This window comes from Hemicordylus capensis, chromosome 10, assembly GCF_027244095.1.
Source record: "Hemicordylus capensis ecotype Gifberg chromosome 10, rHemCap1.1.pri, whole genome shotgun sequence".
Classification (NCBI taxonomy): Eukaryota; Metazoa; Chordata; class Lepidosauria; order Squamata; family Cordylidae; genus Hemicordylus; species Hemicordylus capensis.
The window spans coordinates 15,021,830-15,038,122 of record NC_069666.1 but is presented as its reverse complement, the minus strand read 5'-3'; the positions used below and the strand labels follow the sequence as shown (position 1 = coordinate 15,038,122).

At 42.7% G+C, this 16,293-nt stretch overlaps 2 protein-coding genes across 3 annotated transcripts in view; one reads left to right on the top strand and one right to left on the bottom strand.

Annotated features, from left to right (window-relative positions):
• Positions 1–16,293, top strand: part of ATOSA (atos homolog A) — a 61,599-nt gene that overhangs the window by 27,090 nt on the left and 18,216 nt on the right. For both annotated transcript variants that reach the window (XR_008311373.1, XM_053271811.1), the window contains exons 2-4: positions 13,042–13,226; positions 14,326–14,528; positions 15,090–15,215. Coding sequence is in view for 1 of the 2 variants with exons in the window: in XM_053271811.1 (XP_053127786.1) it covers positions 13,042–13,226; positions 14,326–14,528; positions 15,090–15,215 (514 nt within the window). In the remaining variant the exon portion in view is untranslated. The remainder of the gene's footprint in view (positions 1–13,041; positions 13,227–14,325; positions 14,529–15,089; positions 15,216–16,293) is intronic.
• The window catches only part of LOC128334724 (translation initiation factor IF-2-like), a 44,814-nt gene continuing 43,714 nt past the window's right edge, over positions 15,194–16,293 (bottom strand). The window contains exon 5 of the mRNA XM_053271819.1: positions 15,194–15,987. The gene's annotated coding sequence lies outside the window, so the exon portion shown is untranslated. The remainder of the gene's footprint in view (positions 15,988–16,293) is intronic.

Genomic DNA, 16,293 nt, shown 5'->3' with positions numbered 1-16,293 from the left:
ACATAATTTTTAAAATAGAACTTCTCAAGTTTCATCAGCTAGAGCTGATCACACTTTAGGACTCTGACGCCCTGATTATGAAACAATTGTATATTGCCTAAAATGAATTTATAACTACTACCTTCCTTTGTTGAATAAAAATCTAGTTTCTTGCAACATTGTCCAATAACCTTTTTCCTTCTCACATATTTTTTCTCTCAAGATTTCATATTCTGAACTAATAAGGGGTGGGGAACCATCCGAATTCTGTTTCTTGACACATGCCTCTTTGGAGGTATCTGCACAAGTCTTGTAGCAGACATTCTTGAAGCACTTGTTCTCCCCCTCTCCAAAAGAGGGACCTTGAATCAACTTTACAATTGTTTATTACTTTAAAGACCAACTTCAAATGTTCTCTTTAATGTGTAAAAGATATTAAAAGTAGTAAATATTTTACTACTTGAGGCGGGCTCTCTCCTTTGTTCCCTCCTCCTTTCCTTCCAGTCTTAGTGATCAGATTGTAGCCACCCATGGTCTCAGGATTCTGTTGTTTAATGCCAGATCTGTCTGTGATAAATCTTCTTCCATCTTTGATCTCCTTTTAGATGAACAGGCAGATTTGGCTTGCATCACTGAGACCTGGTTAGATCCGGATGGGGGTGTTCCCCTCACTGAGATGTGTCCACCTGTCTTCTCTGTGTTTCATCATCCCCGAGGTCACAGTCGGGGGGTGGGGGGTGGGGGGTGGTGTCACGGTGATTTTTAAAGAAGATCTTATGTTGATCAGGGGCCCTATCCCACAGGTGACGGGGTGCAAATGTCTTTCTGTAAGTCTGGGTCGACGTGACAAACTTGGGCTTCTCCTGGTCTATCAACCTCCTCGTTGTCCATCTGCTGCCCTTTCTGAGCTCCTCGATTTGGTGTCAGGCCTGGTGATTACGACCCCTAGACTTATGGTTCTGGGGGATTTCAATCTTCCAGCTCCTGATGGGGGTTTGATGGTTCGGGAGTTCATGAGCTCTATGGCTACCATGGGCTTGTCTCAGATCATTTCGGGCCCGACTCATGTGGGTGGACATACCTTGGACTTGGTTTATCTTTTGGGGCAATGGCAGGCAGATCTGGTCATGGAAAATATTGTCATCTCTCCCCTGCCATTGTCCGATCATTTTCTGATTAATATGCAGATTGCAGCAGCCCCTGTCTACTGGGACAGCACTACAACACGGATGGTCCGCCCCAGGCTCCTCATGGATCCTGTCGGATTCCAGGAGGCTCTTGGGGATATTCCTTGCAATCTGGTAGGTGTTTCTCCATCGCAGCTCGTGGAATCTTGGAACATCGAGGCCATGAGGGCGTTAGATGAAATTGCTCCCAAGCATCCTCTTACGGTTTGTGGATCCCGTCTCCCTTGGTTCTCTGAGGAGCTTAGGGAGATGAAACAGACCAAAAGATGCTTGGAGGAAAGATGCATTGGAGGAAAAAGATGCATTACCTCCACCTGATGCATTGCCTCCACCTGATGCCTCCACCTGATGCTCTACCAGATGCAAAAGATGCATTGGAGGAAAACTGGTGCCAAAGATGACCGAATGCTACTACTTGCCTGTATTCTGCAATATTCTAGGACGATAAGAGTGGCAAAATCCCACTATTTCTCCGCTCTTATCGCATCAGCTGACTCGTCCAGTGGCCTTATTTCAGATTACCCGCTCCCTTCTTAGGAGAGAGGAGCTGGTAGATGTTCAATCTGGCCGCTGTGATCAATTTGCTCAATTCTTTGCTGATAAAGACACCTGCCTTCGGCTAGAGTTGGACTCTACTTCTGTAGGATCTGATCAGATAGAGGAGATTCCGCCCTGTGATGTTATATGGGACACCTTTGAGTTGGTCGAGGATATGGACACGATTCTCTCGGGTATGGGTGCGGCAACATGTTGCTTGGACCCTTGTCCCTCCTGGCTGGTTAGAACAGCTGGTGGTAATGTTAATTCTTGGCTACGGGAGTTGGTTAACTCTTCACTACGTGAGGGTTTTGTACCAGCAGCCCTTAAAGAGGCGATAGTTCGCCCTCACTTGAAGAAATCCTCCCTGGACCCTGAGGTCCTTGACAACTATAGGCCGATCTCCAACCTTCCTTTTGTAGCGAAGGTGTTAGAGAGGGTTGTATGTGCCCAGCTTGAGAGGGTCTTGGAGGAAACTGGCTATCTTCATTCTTATCAGTCGGGTTTCAGGCCTCAGCATAGCACAGAGACAGCATTGCTCGCTCTGGTAGATGACCTTCTTTGGGACCTTGATGAGGGTAGTGTCCCTCTCTTGGTCCTTTTAGATCTCTCAGCGGCTTTTGACACTATCGATCATGCTATCCTCCTTGACCACCTGTGTGGTTTGGGTATTGGGGGTCTTACAGTGGTTCCGTTCTTACCTTAGCGGGTGTGTCCAGTTGGTATGCATTGAGGACAGATGCTCTGACCCATGGCCACTCCTTTATGGAGTTCTCCAGGGTTCAGTTCTTGCCCCTGTCCTCTTTAACATCTATATGGAGCCTCTGGGTCAGGTCATTTCCCAGTTTGGGGTGAGATTTCATCAAAACGCTGACGATACTCAGCTGTATATTGCCATCCCAGACCATTCTGGAGATGCTGTTTATGTGCTTACTCGATGCCTGGAAGCTGTTAAGGTCTGGATGAATCAAAATAAGCTCAGACTGAATCCCACCAAGACTGGACTACTCTTACTCAGCCCTCATACCGGCCAACAGCTGGATGTGAATCTTGTTTTAGATGGGGTGGCGCTGCCCCCAGAGGAGCTTGTACGTGATTTGGGGGTCCTTTTGGACTCGCACCTCCTGCTTGAACAGCAGGTGGAGGCTGCAGCCAGAAGTGCCTTTGCCCAGCTCCATCTGATTCTTCAATTATGCCCTTACCTTGATCAGCAAGCATTAATGACAGTGAACCATGCCCTTGTTATCTCCTGCCTAGATTATTGTAACGTCCTCTATCTAAGGTTACCTTTGAGGACAATCGGAAAGCTACAGTGGGTCCAGAACGCAGCAGCTCAATACTCAAGCTACCCACATTCCCTTGCACAGTATGTAAGCTGGTGGTACTGTACTTCTCATTCAGCCACTACCAGTGACATGCTTTTATTTTCCATGTCAATCTTCTTCCAACATAACAGAAGTAACCTTTGGTGGTATTTAATTGCAACACAGCTTTCTTTGGCCACCTATGTATGTTTGAAGATCATTGTCAATATCTATACTGCTATATTGTTTCTGTACTATATAATGGCTTTCACTTATAATAGTTTGAATAGAGATGTCTTCCTTTTTGAATGCAAAATAGAATGCTTAGCAAGAAAAATACAATCTTTAAACAATCTGTCACATTGTCTTGAATGTGTTACAACCCTATACTGTCTCTGGAGTGTTGTGACTGACCTGTTTGACTCTTGATATGTATAAATAAACCTTTTTTTAAAAAAACACGCCCTCTTGAACAATGTTTGACCTGCTAATGTTTGTTGTAATATTCAAGAACAAAGGGGCTGTTCAGAAAATTATGCTTTGTCAAGGTTTAGCAACTCCTTGTCCTCTGTATAATCCTGTGCCTAACCATTTTTCAGTGTTTGTATCTGTTTTCAAAGGCAGATCAGTTTGTCCGAGTGTTCTAACATGACTTTTTATTAAATCTTTCTCCTTTTGACATGAATGGAAAATGTAGTATTGTGAAAGTAGGTAACTTTCCTCTTCTTGTGAATTGCCAGTGCTTATGCACATAAATAGAGTTGCTTGTATGTGTCATTGATAGCTGTATTGTTCCTTTAATGGGAGATAAACCTCCCTTCAGGAGGCACAGGTGGTTGCTAGGGGAAGCACTAGCTCCTTCCTGAAGATCCGTAGCCCAAGCTTCTGCCACAGAGGAGCGTTATTTGCTATTTCTCTTTCCTAAAGAAGCAAACTGCATGACTCCACAGGCTACACCCAAATTTGGACTCTGACCAAAATTGGCCTGTGCAGTGAATAAACCTCCTATTATGTCGGGAAAGTGACGCTCACACCATTTTTTCCTACCTAAGGAGAACTTGGTTGTAATATCATGACTTGCCTTTTAAACTTCCCCTTTAACTCTTCTCAGTAAGGATGTTGGACAAAGTATGGATCTGTGCAGAACGGTGAAAATGGCTGATGGCACCGACTGTGTCTCCAACTCCCTCTTGTTTCTCTGATAATTTTTCTAGGCCTGCAGTAAGTGTGTGGTTCCCATTCCACCAAACAGAAGACAATGGCTGTATTGTCCCGATGCTCATTCTAGGCTGTGGGACAGGGAGGGTTTTAAGATTTCTGAGAGATATTGTAGAAATCAAACTAATTGCAGTTTTTCTGAGTACAGTCTGAATAGCTGTCTAGCTCACCATTGAGCAACCTTGCCAATTCCTTTTAAAGCTTGATGCAGTGTTTGTGCTTTCTTCCCACTCCTCTCCTTTCTTCTTCCTCCTCTTCCACCTGCTGGAAGTTTTTCACACCTGGCTTTTAGTTCACATCTCCCCTGGAATGGAGGTGTGCATTCACATATTAGCCAAATTTACCCTAAAGTCCCTGCGAGCACTCGTGGAGCACTTCACACACAATTTGGATTTTTTCATTGCGTGTTAGAGTGTCACCAGATTTATATTCAGGGTAAAAAAAAATCCCTTTTTGCGTCTTTTTTGGGTGGTGGGGGCACAACTTCAAATTCGCAGTAAGCCTCGCAGTAAATGTGCGGTAAAGCCTGCTGTCCGGGAAAGCTCCTGGATTCTGTTCAGTATCAGTGGGAAGAGGAGTTGTGAGCTTTAAAGCAGCAGCAAAACGCCACCACACCATTTTCTCAAAAGAAAAACGTTTTTGCTCTAATATAACATGTGGAACATATTGCACACTTGCTCTAATACAAATATGCAGTACATATCCTAACAGGGGCGTAACTATAGTAGGGCAAGGGGAGACAGTTGTCTGGGGGCCCACTGCCTTGGCCCCCCCAGAGGCAAGTCACATGACTGACTCCCCCAGCCGCACACCCACCTGGGCTTCCTTCAGTTGTATTCATCCTCCGAAATTGTTGTGAGTGTTAAGACCTGGAGCTACCAGAACCGCATGTCTTTTTCTAGTACCATTAAATGACTTGCATCGTCCACAATTTACAAAACCTTAAAAAAAAAAATTAGGATAATGTTCTATTGTGGCACATAGGTTATATATAGATATAATTTTACTATGCTTTTTGTTACCATTATTCAGCCTCATTTAAGATTTCTTTACTTCATGAGCTGAGCTTCAGTGAGCGGGGGGCCCATTTTAAAATCCTGTCTCTGGGCCCACTCCAACCTTGCTACTCTGTATCCTAATCTTGTAACCCTGTATCCTAAGCTGCTGGTGTTCTGCTGAGCTGAATGTAACCCACCACATGTATGGCTCCTAGACCGCAAGTGGAGCAGGGGCATTGTTGAGCAGCTGGTGGACTGCAGTACGTAGCTTGTAGGCTGTGTGCAGACCTGGTTTAGATAATGGTCACCCTCCCCTCTTGAACTTAAGGAGGGATTTGCCCGTTCCATTTCAGTTCATTGTTGCCTCTTTTGGGGAGGGGATGCAATGACGGTGAGACCTCCCACATAACTGCTCTACCTTTTGGAGGACTTCCATGGGCGTGGACAACTCTCATTGCTTAAGGAGCAGATACAGCTTTGATCTTTCTGCAGATGAGTACGTATGATGTTGGAGGGTGTTCACTGTAGACTTCCCTGCTTTTCTTGCTGCGATGCGACCATGTTGTGGAAAGGCTTGGGGAACTGTAGGGTAAAGGATCTCATGTCCAGTATATTGGCATGCAGCTTTGTGGAATCAAATAGGTTAACCTGAGTTGACTTGATTAATGGCATTTGCTCACTTGTGTGTTAGTACTTTGAATCTCTTATTGCACATCAAGCAGGGCATGAAGTGTCCTGGATGTAGCTTAAATGTCTCTGGTACTGGGATAGGCAACCTTAGCTCTCCAGCTATTGTTGTACTACAACTCGCATTGATCATCCCCAGCCACAATAAATTGTGTCAAGTTGCCTACCTACCCTGTAGTAGGCATTTTACTTTTAGATGTGTCACAATATCAATATAGACTTGCTCTTCCTACCAGTTCTGAGGATGTGTTATTTTTGTCATGCTGTGGCTAGCTAATCAATACCTTCCGTACATATTGTCGTATTAAGTGCCTTTGAGAGCAACAGGGTCAATGCTCTTGGCTCAACAAAATGGATTGGCTTTCATTTTAAAGTTGCCTTTTATTCATAGATAACACAATATTAGACAGCTTATTTGATGCTGTGTACTTAAATTTCCAATTAACAGATTATTTGTGCATTCCCAGGGGAGGGAATGCACAGTCTTTCTACTCCACTTTTTTGTGGTAGATGAATTACACTTACAGGGCATGCATATGTGCAGCTGTCTGTGGTGATCTACATGCAATGGGGAGATGTGTGTGAGTCAAAGACTTACTTATGCGCTCCACCATACATTGAGGTACTGTGCAAACTGGCCCTAAAATGAACCTCTTAACAATCTGTTAAAATAGGCTGCACAGAGAAGAGGGGAGGAGAATAACAAACTGGAGAGTTGTGGTAAGAGAACGTAACTCATGCATCTTCTTAAATTTCAAAAGCCTGCTTAACATAGGATTTAAGGGTCCCCTCCCCCCGACAAAATCTTATAATTGCTTGAGATGTTTCAAAGATTGGTTAATGTGAGATTCCTTATGAAATACTTTTTTTAAAATGTACATTTTAACAAAGATAAATGCTTTAAGTTTTTCTTGTAACTTTTTTTGCACCCACAACAGTGCATGTGCAATGAAAAGTAAGCAATTTCCACAATTTCCACCCTCCCTGCAGCTCCCAGAGCTGTAATAATCTTGCAGATAACTAAAGAGAAAAAAAGCTACTACTGTTCAGATCTTAACAAAGTGGATCCTAGAATGAACTCTGTTTCCTTGCATCAAATCAAACTAAATTCCAACACAACTATTGAACAAAGGTGCAGTCTTGAATTACAAGTTCCAGTGGGTAACCAGTATCCACAGAGCTGTGTGGTATGAAAAGTTAGTGGAATAAATTCTCTCCCTCTCACTCTTCCCCTTGTAACTAGAAAAGCCACTCTGCCCATGCACTGTTGAATACTGTGCTGTGTTGGTGACTTCAGTGAGAGGAGGGGGTCCTGGAAATGGCATGAAGATGCTTTCTGCTAGTAGATGGAGCAGATATGTTCTCTACGCTTTTCGTCTCCTTGCAACCACCAGTGCAGTGCATCATGCCATTATGGAGGGTCCTTTGATCCTCAGGAATGGTTTTTCTGGGGACTGTAGGAACCAGGGTAGCAACAAAAAAAATTGCATGGGCTAACTCTTCAGTCCACATGCTCTGCTGCTGAGGATCTGACCCCCACAACTTGAGAATAAACCATTCAAATTTCTTAAGTATTACTTAAACCTGAGCTGCTATTCCAGATTTTTTCCAACTTGATACATGTCTTTAAAAACTTCCTGTCTGTAAATTAAAAGTCTTGATGGCTCTTTCGAACCTTCTCAATGTCTTGAATGTCTCCAGGAGCATTTTCAGAGGAGGTTTTTATCTTGGAGTGGAGAGTGTGCATTTGAACACCAACTGGATTCACACTGAACTCCGTTTCAGTTATTGGGGAGCACTTCACACACTATTCGGGTTTTTCACTCCATGTTAGAGCCTAGCTCGATTTATGTCTAGGGTTAAATAATCCACTTTTTGTGTTGATTCTTTTGGACAGATTCAGACTTGCAGTCAAGTTTGCTGTCTGGGAAAGCTCCAGGTTTTGTTTTTGTTTTTGTAAGTGAATGTCTGATCTGTTCCCTGAAAAACTTGCTGATCAAATGTGTAAATTTTGATACCTTGTTAACCACACAACACAATGCAAGATACATGTTGTTTAGGATCCTGAGGGCCATCTGAGTTGGCTGTTGGTTACCTGCTTTTGCCCAATCCTGGAGGGTAGCCTTTAAATAGTGAAGAATTTAGAGTAGTGTTTTTCATTGTAAGGCCTGGGGGCCAGTGGTGGACCCATCAACCCAAAGTGAGGCTCCCTGATTAATTGTTTATTGGGCCTGTGTGAATTTTCAGCTAAAGCTTGAATGCTCTGGCACTATACAAAGAAGACCATTCTCACCATGAAGTGCTGCACTTTGCTCAGCATGAGAGGGGGCGGGGTTTGTTTTAAGGGAAACTGAGTCCTCTTGAGCTCTTGAACCATCTTGGAGGTGTGCACAGAGTGCTGGGAAGTATAGCCACATTGCTACAGAAGTGTGTAGCTCTGTGGGGAAGTGTTGCCCACGGAGCTCTTAAGAGATGGCACAATCTCTGTTAAACCACTGAGAAAAGCACAGTACTGTGTAGGGGTCAGCACAGTGGGAAATGGCTCTTGTATCAAGGTTTCTTACCAAAGTGGCCCCCACTTGGAAAATAGTGAAGATCACTGCTTTAGAGCTTTTCTGTGACACTTGGGACAGAGCTGTGTGTCTCTTGCCAGGTGCTACCTTTAAGCAGTCACTTTAGCTCTAGTGGCCTAAGGCTCTCTCTGTACCTGAAGAGGCACATTAGGACTAGATTGCTCAGTAGTGTGTGACCTGAATCAAATACTGTTAAGCAAGATTCAAACTCCCTGCATTGTTGAGATCTCTCTCTCTCTCTCTCTCAGTGTGCATTTGCACCAGTATTAAAATGCTGACTTTTTGGTATATCACCTACTTGTGAACTAGGGATTTGTGAATTGATTCGAATCTGGCTGATTCGAGCGATTCAAATTGGAATCAAATCACCCTTAAAAGGGTGATTAGATTATAAGTCAAATTGAATCAATCTGAATCAATTCAACCTGTATTGGGGGAGGAAGGGGGGAGAGCCTCCTTTCAGCATTATCTTTAAAAAGAAAGAGGCGCTGGGAAATTATCTTTTGATGTGCAGCACCCACAGCAGGATGGGGGGGCAGCAACCCGCCCTGTGCCACCATCCGGCTGTGGCCTGCTGGCCACTGCTTTTTAAAATAAGAGGTGTGGAAGCGCCATTGAACCACTCCTGAGAGCAGTAACTGCAGAGCGTGCAGCTGTGTGGAGGCAGTGACCCAACGCATCATCCATCCCTCCCTGTGGCCCACCGGCCACTCACACAGGGTTATGCCTTTAAATGCTCTCTGTGTACCCTAACCTGTTTCGGGTTGATTCGATTCAAGTTTGAATGGAGACAGCACGTTTGGATTCGAACTCAAATTGAATTGAGATTTTTCAATTGATGCACGTCCCTAGTGTGAACTAGTGCTTGCTGTAAGTCTAGACAACTCAAGCATACTGCCCTGAGCCATTTTTGGAAGGGTGGTATATAAATCAAATAAACAAAATAAATAATAAATAAGCATACTAGAAACACATTCTTCTACACTGCATGTTAGATGCATGCGAAGTAGTAATTAATGCCAAAGAAAATGCAAAGTGGATATTATCGCATCCATTTTGACTTTATTCTGAAAAGTTCTGTTAAGTCTACAATTTAGCACAACATAACTGTGCTAGGGCTTCTCAAACGCCTATCCAGCATTGCTTGTCATGAGACCCAAGTCTTTGTTGCCTTGGAAACAAGTCTTTTAGTAGCTTCAGATCTCCATTCAGGGCAGAGCTTCACAGGGTGACCTTGAGCCAGTTGCTCTTTCAGCCTAACCTACCTGATAGGGTTGTTGTGAGTGAGAGAAAGAGCAGGGAGTGGGAACCATGTTTACTGCCCTGAGTGCCTGAGAGGAAGGGCAGGATTAAACTGTATCTAATGGTAGTTCTAGCGAAGTGAGTGTGTGTGTGTGTGTTTCCTTTTCTGTAACTAAACTCTCGTGAATCGTAAACTTTCATTTAAATTTTGTAATCATCAGAAATGCTTGCAACTCAGTACCAGTGAAACAGAATGCAAATGAGGCCCGCAGTGTTTCACAATGGGGGGTTGTGTGATAGAAACATAAAACAAGGGAATTTGTTACATTATGCATCTGCAGGAATCAAGTATCTCAGTGTAATTTATGAAGAGCACTGCCAGCTGCTGCTTTATCTACTGAGGGCTGCTGAATTTTAATTCCTTATTCTAGTTTAGATGGGACTTGTACTGTAACAGTGAGTACTCTGTGTGTTCCTTGTGAAACTTGTTTGCCACAAGGGGTGCCCATTATTTAAAAGCTCAGTTTCGAGCTATTGTGTATGGCGGGGGTACAAACGCTTCAAAACTTACCCTGAAGAATAGGTTTTGAAATGGTATACTACCTTACTTGATCAAGCAGTATTAAAGGATTACTCTCTGCTAATATGTTCTGGTCTTTATGACATGTTCTGGTCATCATCTCACCTAAACTCAGTGCAGAACTTGGATACTGACTGTGAATCTAGTTCTGGTAACAAATGGCTCATCTTCTTTTAAAGCCAATAACTCTTGAACTCCCATACCAGTCTAGCAAACTGATCAACAGCACCTATCTATTGTCCCTCCCTACATGGAACCTTTAGGCTAAAATATTTCACATTCGGAATGATCCTAGTACGGTCAGGATATAAAACTTGCTTCCCCCCACCCCATATTTCTTTAAAAATGGATTCTCATCCAAAGAACTGTGAGCAGAAGGAGAAAACGTGTTATTACTCTTTTGTGAACTCTTGTGCAAGTTTTGGCTGGAAACTCATGGCAATGCAGTGCCACAGTGCACCTGGGGTTTCATTTCAATATGAGAAACCACATGAATAAAGAAAATATAGGCTGTAGTATATTTGATTGATTAATGCTGGCAAGTCGGTATCGACTTTTAGCGACCACATAGATAGATTCTCTGCAGGATGATCTGTCTTTGACTTGGCCTTTAAGGTCTCTCAGTGGTACATTTATTGCTGTTGTAATCATTGCTGCGTCCATTCACCTTGCTGTGCATGCCTGTGTCACGCGCTGGGGCAGCTGGTAGATGTTCCTCCAGTGCTCGGAAATATCTGGGAGGAACGCCGGGATTATGGAGGTAGCAGCGAGTTGGAGGAGGAGCAGGTATGAACCTGCTCTTCTCCTTGTCAAGCGGCTGTGGAAGCCTCATTTTTAAAGGGATTGTGCTGGTGATTTGTATGCCGAATCGCATTTTGGCACATCCCTGCAGAACGTAGACTATACTGAGCTGGATGGACCAATGGTTTGACTCAGAAGAAGGCAGCTTCCTCTGTGTTTAAAACAAACAAACAACCTTGCCAGGCAATCAGTGCAAAAGGGAAGGACTTGCATTGCCTGGTGGAGTGAGATAGCCATGTCTTACTGGTGACTACTGGCTACCAAACCCAGCCAACTCCTGCTACATCCACAAAGAGGCACCTTTTAAAGTGTGATGGCTCTCCTGTGTCTAGCATGGGAAGAGCAACTAGCCCAGCATAGCACATCTTGAGTGACTCTTGCTGGTATCTCTTGTGTTGGTCTTTTTCTTCAGATTGGAAGCCCCTTTGAGACAGGGAACCTGTTGTAATCTCTGCTATGTGAACTGCTTTGTGAACTTCTGTTGAAATCAGTATGTAGATATCCTTACCCAGGACTGCAGAAATCCACTAGTCATCTATTCTGTAACAAGTGAAAAATGATGCCTAATGAGTGAAAAAAAAGTCCTGATGAGCAATGTGCCGACATAGCTTGACGAGTTAAATCATTTGTCTGGCTGATAAACTGAACCAACATTTCTTCATCCCTGTCAATAATAATTGAGAGCCCATGTTTAATATTTTGTAAATGCTATTTGAAGGTGAATAGTAGATCAGCCTTCTTGTGCACACAGATTTCAAATATAGGAAGCAATGCCAGTTTCCCTATAATATATAATCAAACTCTATTTGCTTTTCCGCTTTTGCCACATGTTGCTAAAATAAATTCTGCTGCTGTCAGCTAGATTTCCACCCCCCTCCCATGTTACTGGATTAAATTAAAATGTATCCATCCTGCTGAGGGACACAGAAGGGCATTTTTACAACATATACTTTAATAAAGGAAGATTGTGTGACTTTCGTAGCAAAATAATTGTAAAGATTGTGAGACCATTTCTCATTAATGATTGTGGGGCCAATTCTCCTGAACATTTACATGCACAGCAAGTGTTATGTTATATAAGAGTGGCTGGGTGTTTTGAATGTCGTTCAGTCTCAACTCACACTCTGGATAAGCAAATATTGATGGTTGATGCTGAATTCCCCTGCTCTTATCAGGAATTGAGAGTCATCTTCCATAACCAGTTACCGTATATTTTGGATCTGCTCAAATACTTTGAGACTGAAGAATACTTTTAGGCATAAAAGTATTCATTTGGCTCTTCTATGAAAACTTCTCCAAAAGGTGGCTTCAGCCAGTGGTGTCGGGTGGCAGGGACACTGTCCTCTTACTTGTTTTCCTCCAGGGCCTCAGCAGGTCTTTTTGCTTTCTAACTGCAAATATGCTGCTCTTGCTGTTCCAACAGTTCACTACTTAACTGAATATCAGCCTACAATTGATTTTATTACCATTTTATACCATTCTTCCTGTATCTTGTTACAAGGAGTGTCCTCCGCCCTTTGTGGATTTCACTCACAACAATGGAAATCAAAGTTGGACGAAAGCAAGCATTTTGCTACTTTAAAGCTGCTGGAGGTAGAATTCAGATAGAAAATAATTCTGAATTGGTCATGTCAAAAGAGAATATGTATAGTATTGTGATATGATAATGCAAGGTATATAACTTTCAAAAGGAATAATAAAGCTAACGGATGATTTTGTATTGTTGTTGTTGTTATTATTATTATTATTATTATTTTATTACTAATAATTTATTTATTTCTTCAATCTATGTACATGGTATTTTATAAATAAGCACAGGTCCTTGGCTTGCCCCAAGGGATTTACAAGCTAGACAGAACTTTAAATGTGTTGGTAAGCTACTTTCTGAGTGTACTGGTGCTCTTATATATAATAGGGTGTCTTGGTCTCTCTTAGATACTTTAGATGAATACTTCGAATATGAAGCTGAGGAGTTCCTCGTCAATTTGGCCTTGCTGATTACTGAAGGTAGAACACCAGAGTATTCTGTGAAGGGTAGGACTGAAGGCTTCCACTGCCCTCCAGCACAATCAAGTCAGCCAACCACAACTAAGCATGAATGCAGTGACAAATTGGCCCAGGTATGAAAGATATTTTTTTCCATTGTTGCCTACAGTTTGTCTAAACTGGTTCTTGCAGTAAATTAAATGGCAAATGCTTTATAATACTGCGAGTGTAGGATTTGATCCTTGAAAATACCAACATGTTTAGATTTTGCTAAAATGCTTTAAATATATATGGTTTGATAACATGCCTGTTTCAAAGGCAAAAGAGTGTAGGATGAAAACAGTTGTTACTAATATCAGAATAAATTCCCCCCCTAACTGTTGAAACTTCTAGACGTTGGGTGCTGGGAAGATTAAATGCACAACAGTTCCCGAGCTTTAGATGATAAATCTTCCTTAATAGGGAGAAAATGTACTCATATCCTAGAATTAATATTTCCCCCAAAATGTAGAGAAACTGTTGGAATACCAGAAAATGAAACAGAATTAACCGGCAGTGTTAATGGCGTATCCATTGGCCATGTTGTTATGGCAAATGTGATTAAATTTCAGCACTTGGGGTTTTAGGAGAAAAGTGGTGTATAAATAGTTTTTGTCGTCGTCGTAGTTTATCATTGTTAAGCTACCTCTAGTTTCATCTAGCCACTGCATTTGGAAAGTTGCAGCATTTGAATATGGGACTGGCCATATTGCCCTTAAGGTACTATGGACTATAGAAAGTAGCATGCTTTAGTCAACATCAGTTGTATGAACTGCAAATGTCTCTGGAAGGACTTTGAAGAGGTGGCCTCACTCAAGATCAAATACATATCATGACCCTTCCCCACCTGCACCCCCTTCCTGGCTACATATTACAGTTGTGCATAGAAAGCTGTCTTAAACTGAGTCCAACCACTGGTCCACTGAGCTCACTACTGTCTACACTGACTGGCAGAGACTTTCCAAGGTTTCAGGCAGGAATCTTTCCCAGCCCTACCTGGAGATGACAGGTATTGAAACAGGGACTTTCTGTATGCCAAACAAATGCACTCCCACTCCCATCCCCATTGTAATAATTCTTTGAGGGTAGAGGAAGAAATAAACATGCAGAATTGGGCTTAGATCAGTTTATTATGTTTGTGCAGAGGAAGAAGATTTAAATCTAACGTTGTGGTGTTTGGTTCTTTTGTTCAAGTGCCGTCAAGCTAGGCGCACTAGGTCCGAGGTTATGTCTCTGTGGAAAAACAATATTCCTATCATGGTTGAAGTGATGCTGCTTCCAGACTGTTGCTATAGTGATGAAGGGCCCACCACAGAAGGGAATGACTTAAATGATCCTGCAGTCAAGCAAGATGCACTGTTATTAGAAAGGTGGATTTTGGAACCAGTTCCACGGCAGTAAGTTTGTGTATAATATTAATCTAAACTCTGTAAGGTTCCTGCATGCTTTCAGAACAGCAGGCTGGTGTGTATGTTGTGTGTGTGGTTTTTTTTGGACTTGCTGTGGAACCAGTATGTTTTTCTTTAAGGAAGATAGTGTTTTAAAGTTGCTTATTTTTCTACAGCATATACGTAATTATTCACCATGGAAAAAATGGCACATTCCAGCTATGTGTACTAATGATTTGTTTGGAAGAGTTATCTGTGACAATGACTTTAGCAAGAACGTATGCCTAACATTTTCATAAAATGCTTAATTTGAAATATATTGTGGATACGCTGGAACTAAGAAAGCAAACTTGACTTTGCTATATAGTACTGCCCTTGTGTAGTTTTTACTGTGCATTGAACCAAGCTCCCTTGCAAGATGTTTAGAAAAAAATTAATTGGAGAATGGGAAAGAGTTACTTGCAACAAAAGTAATTGTTTGTGGGGAAGGGAACAGCATTTTCTCATTGGTTTGTTCTGCATCATGTTTTTCATGAATACCTACTTGTTTCTCTTTTGATATATTTTTAGAAGTGGTGATCGATTTATTGAAGAGAAGACTCTCTTATTGGCTGTCCGCTCTTTTGTATTTTTTTCTCAGTTAAGTGCTTGGTTGAGCGTTTCACATGGAGCAGTCCCTCGTAATATTATCTACAGGTAGGTTTCAAGCAGAAATTACCGTCCAGTTCTTAGCAAACACTGGGTGACGTGAAAGAACCCTTTATATGGCTGCTCTTGTTTTATTAATCTTCACGGCCTCCTTTTGAGATAGCTTGAAGAAAATTAATTTTAAAATTCTTAAAATATTTATGTTAAATATTTGTGCTCCTTGTTGTATGCTGAAGACCCAGGAAAGCAGACAGTGGCTGATATACAGACTAAATTACTCATTAATAGTCCCACTGAAATGAATGGGATACTAGTGAGCCCGAGCGCAGAGCATCTGTGCCTCTAGTTGGGACCAGCTGCCCCCTCCCCCACACGCTGGCATGCCCAGCTTTCTAGCTGGCCAGCCAGCCGACTGGCTGCTCCCACACCCTGCAGTTCCCCTGTTCCAGGCCGTTCCACCACTACCTCCCGCCTCCTCCTGCCGGTGGCCAGGCTAGGCTGGCCTGCCACCACTTCCCCCGCGGCTTCGCCTGCTGGCCGTCCTCCCTTCGCCTGTCCTCCCCCCCAGGGTGGTGGGGCTTTGCCCGCTACCCGTCCTCCTCCTCAGGCCAGCAGGGCTTTGCCCGCCAGGTGTCATCCTCTCACCACACGTTGTCGTCCTCAGGGCAGCGGGGCTTTGCCATCCTCCTCCCCCTGCCCGTCTTCCTCAGGGTGGCAACGGTTGCTGGTGCTCTCGAGATGCGTGTCTGGAACTCTTGCTCGTGTCTCCCCCTCTGTCAGCCAATCGCCTTCTTTCTGCCACATTCCCACACATCCTGTCCTGGAGAATTAATTATATAGATGTTAGTCATGACTAACTTGTGTATATTACAATACGATAATTATATATGTGGATATAAATACAATAATTATATAAGTGAATATAACTGGAAAAGGAACAGAAATCCCTTAAGCATAACTTTAACATAATGAAATACAACCTATCTAGAAAAAAGTGGGGAGGGGAAACACCTTCTTCTAAGGATATGTAACTTGTTTTCAAAGCATAAACAATTCATTAAAACCTGACCAAATAACTGAAAATTCCTCTTCTGGACCTTTTAAAAAAAAACAAAAACATTTATAT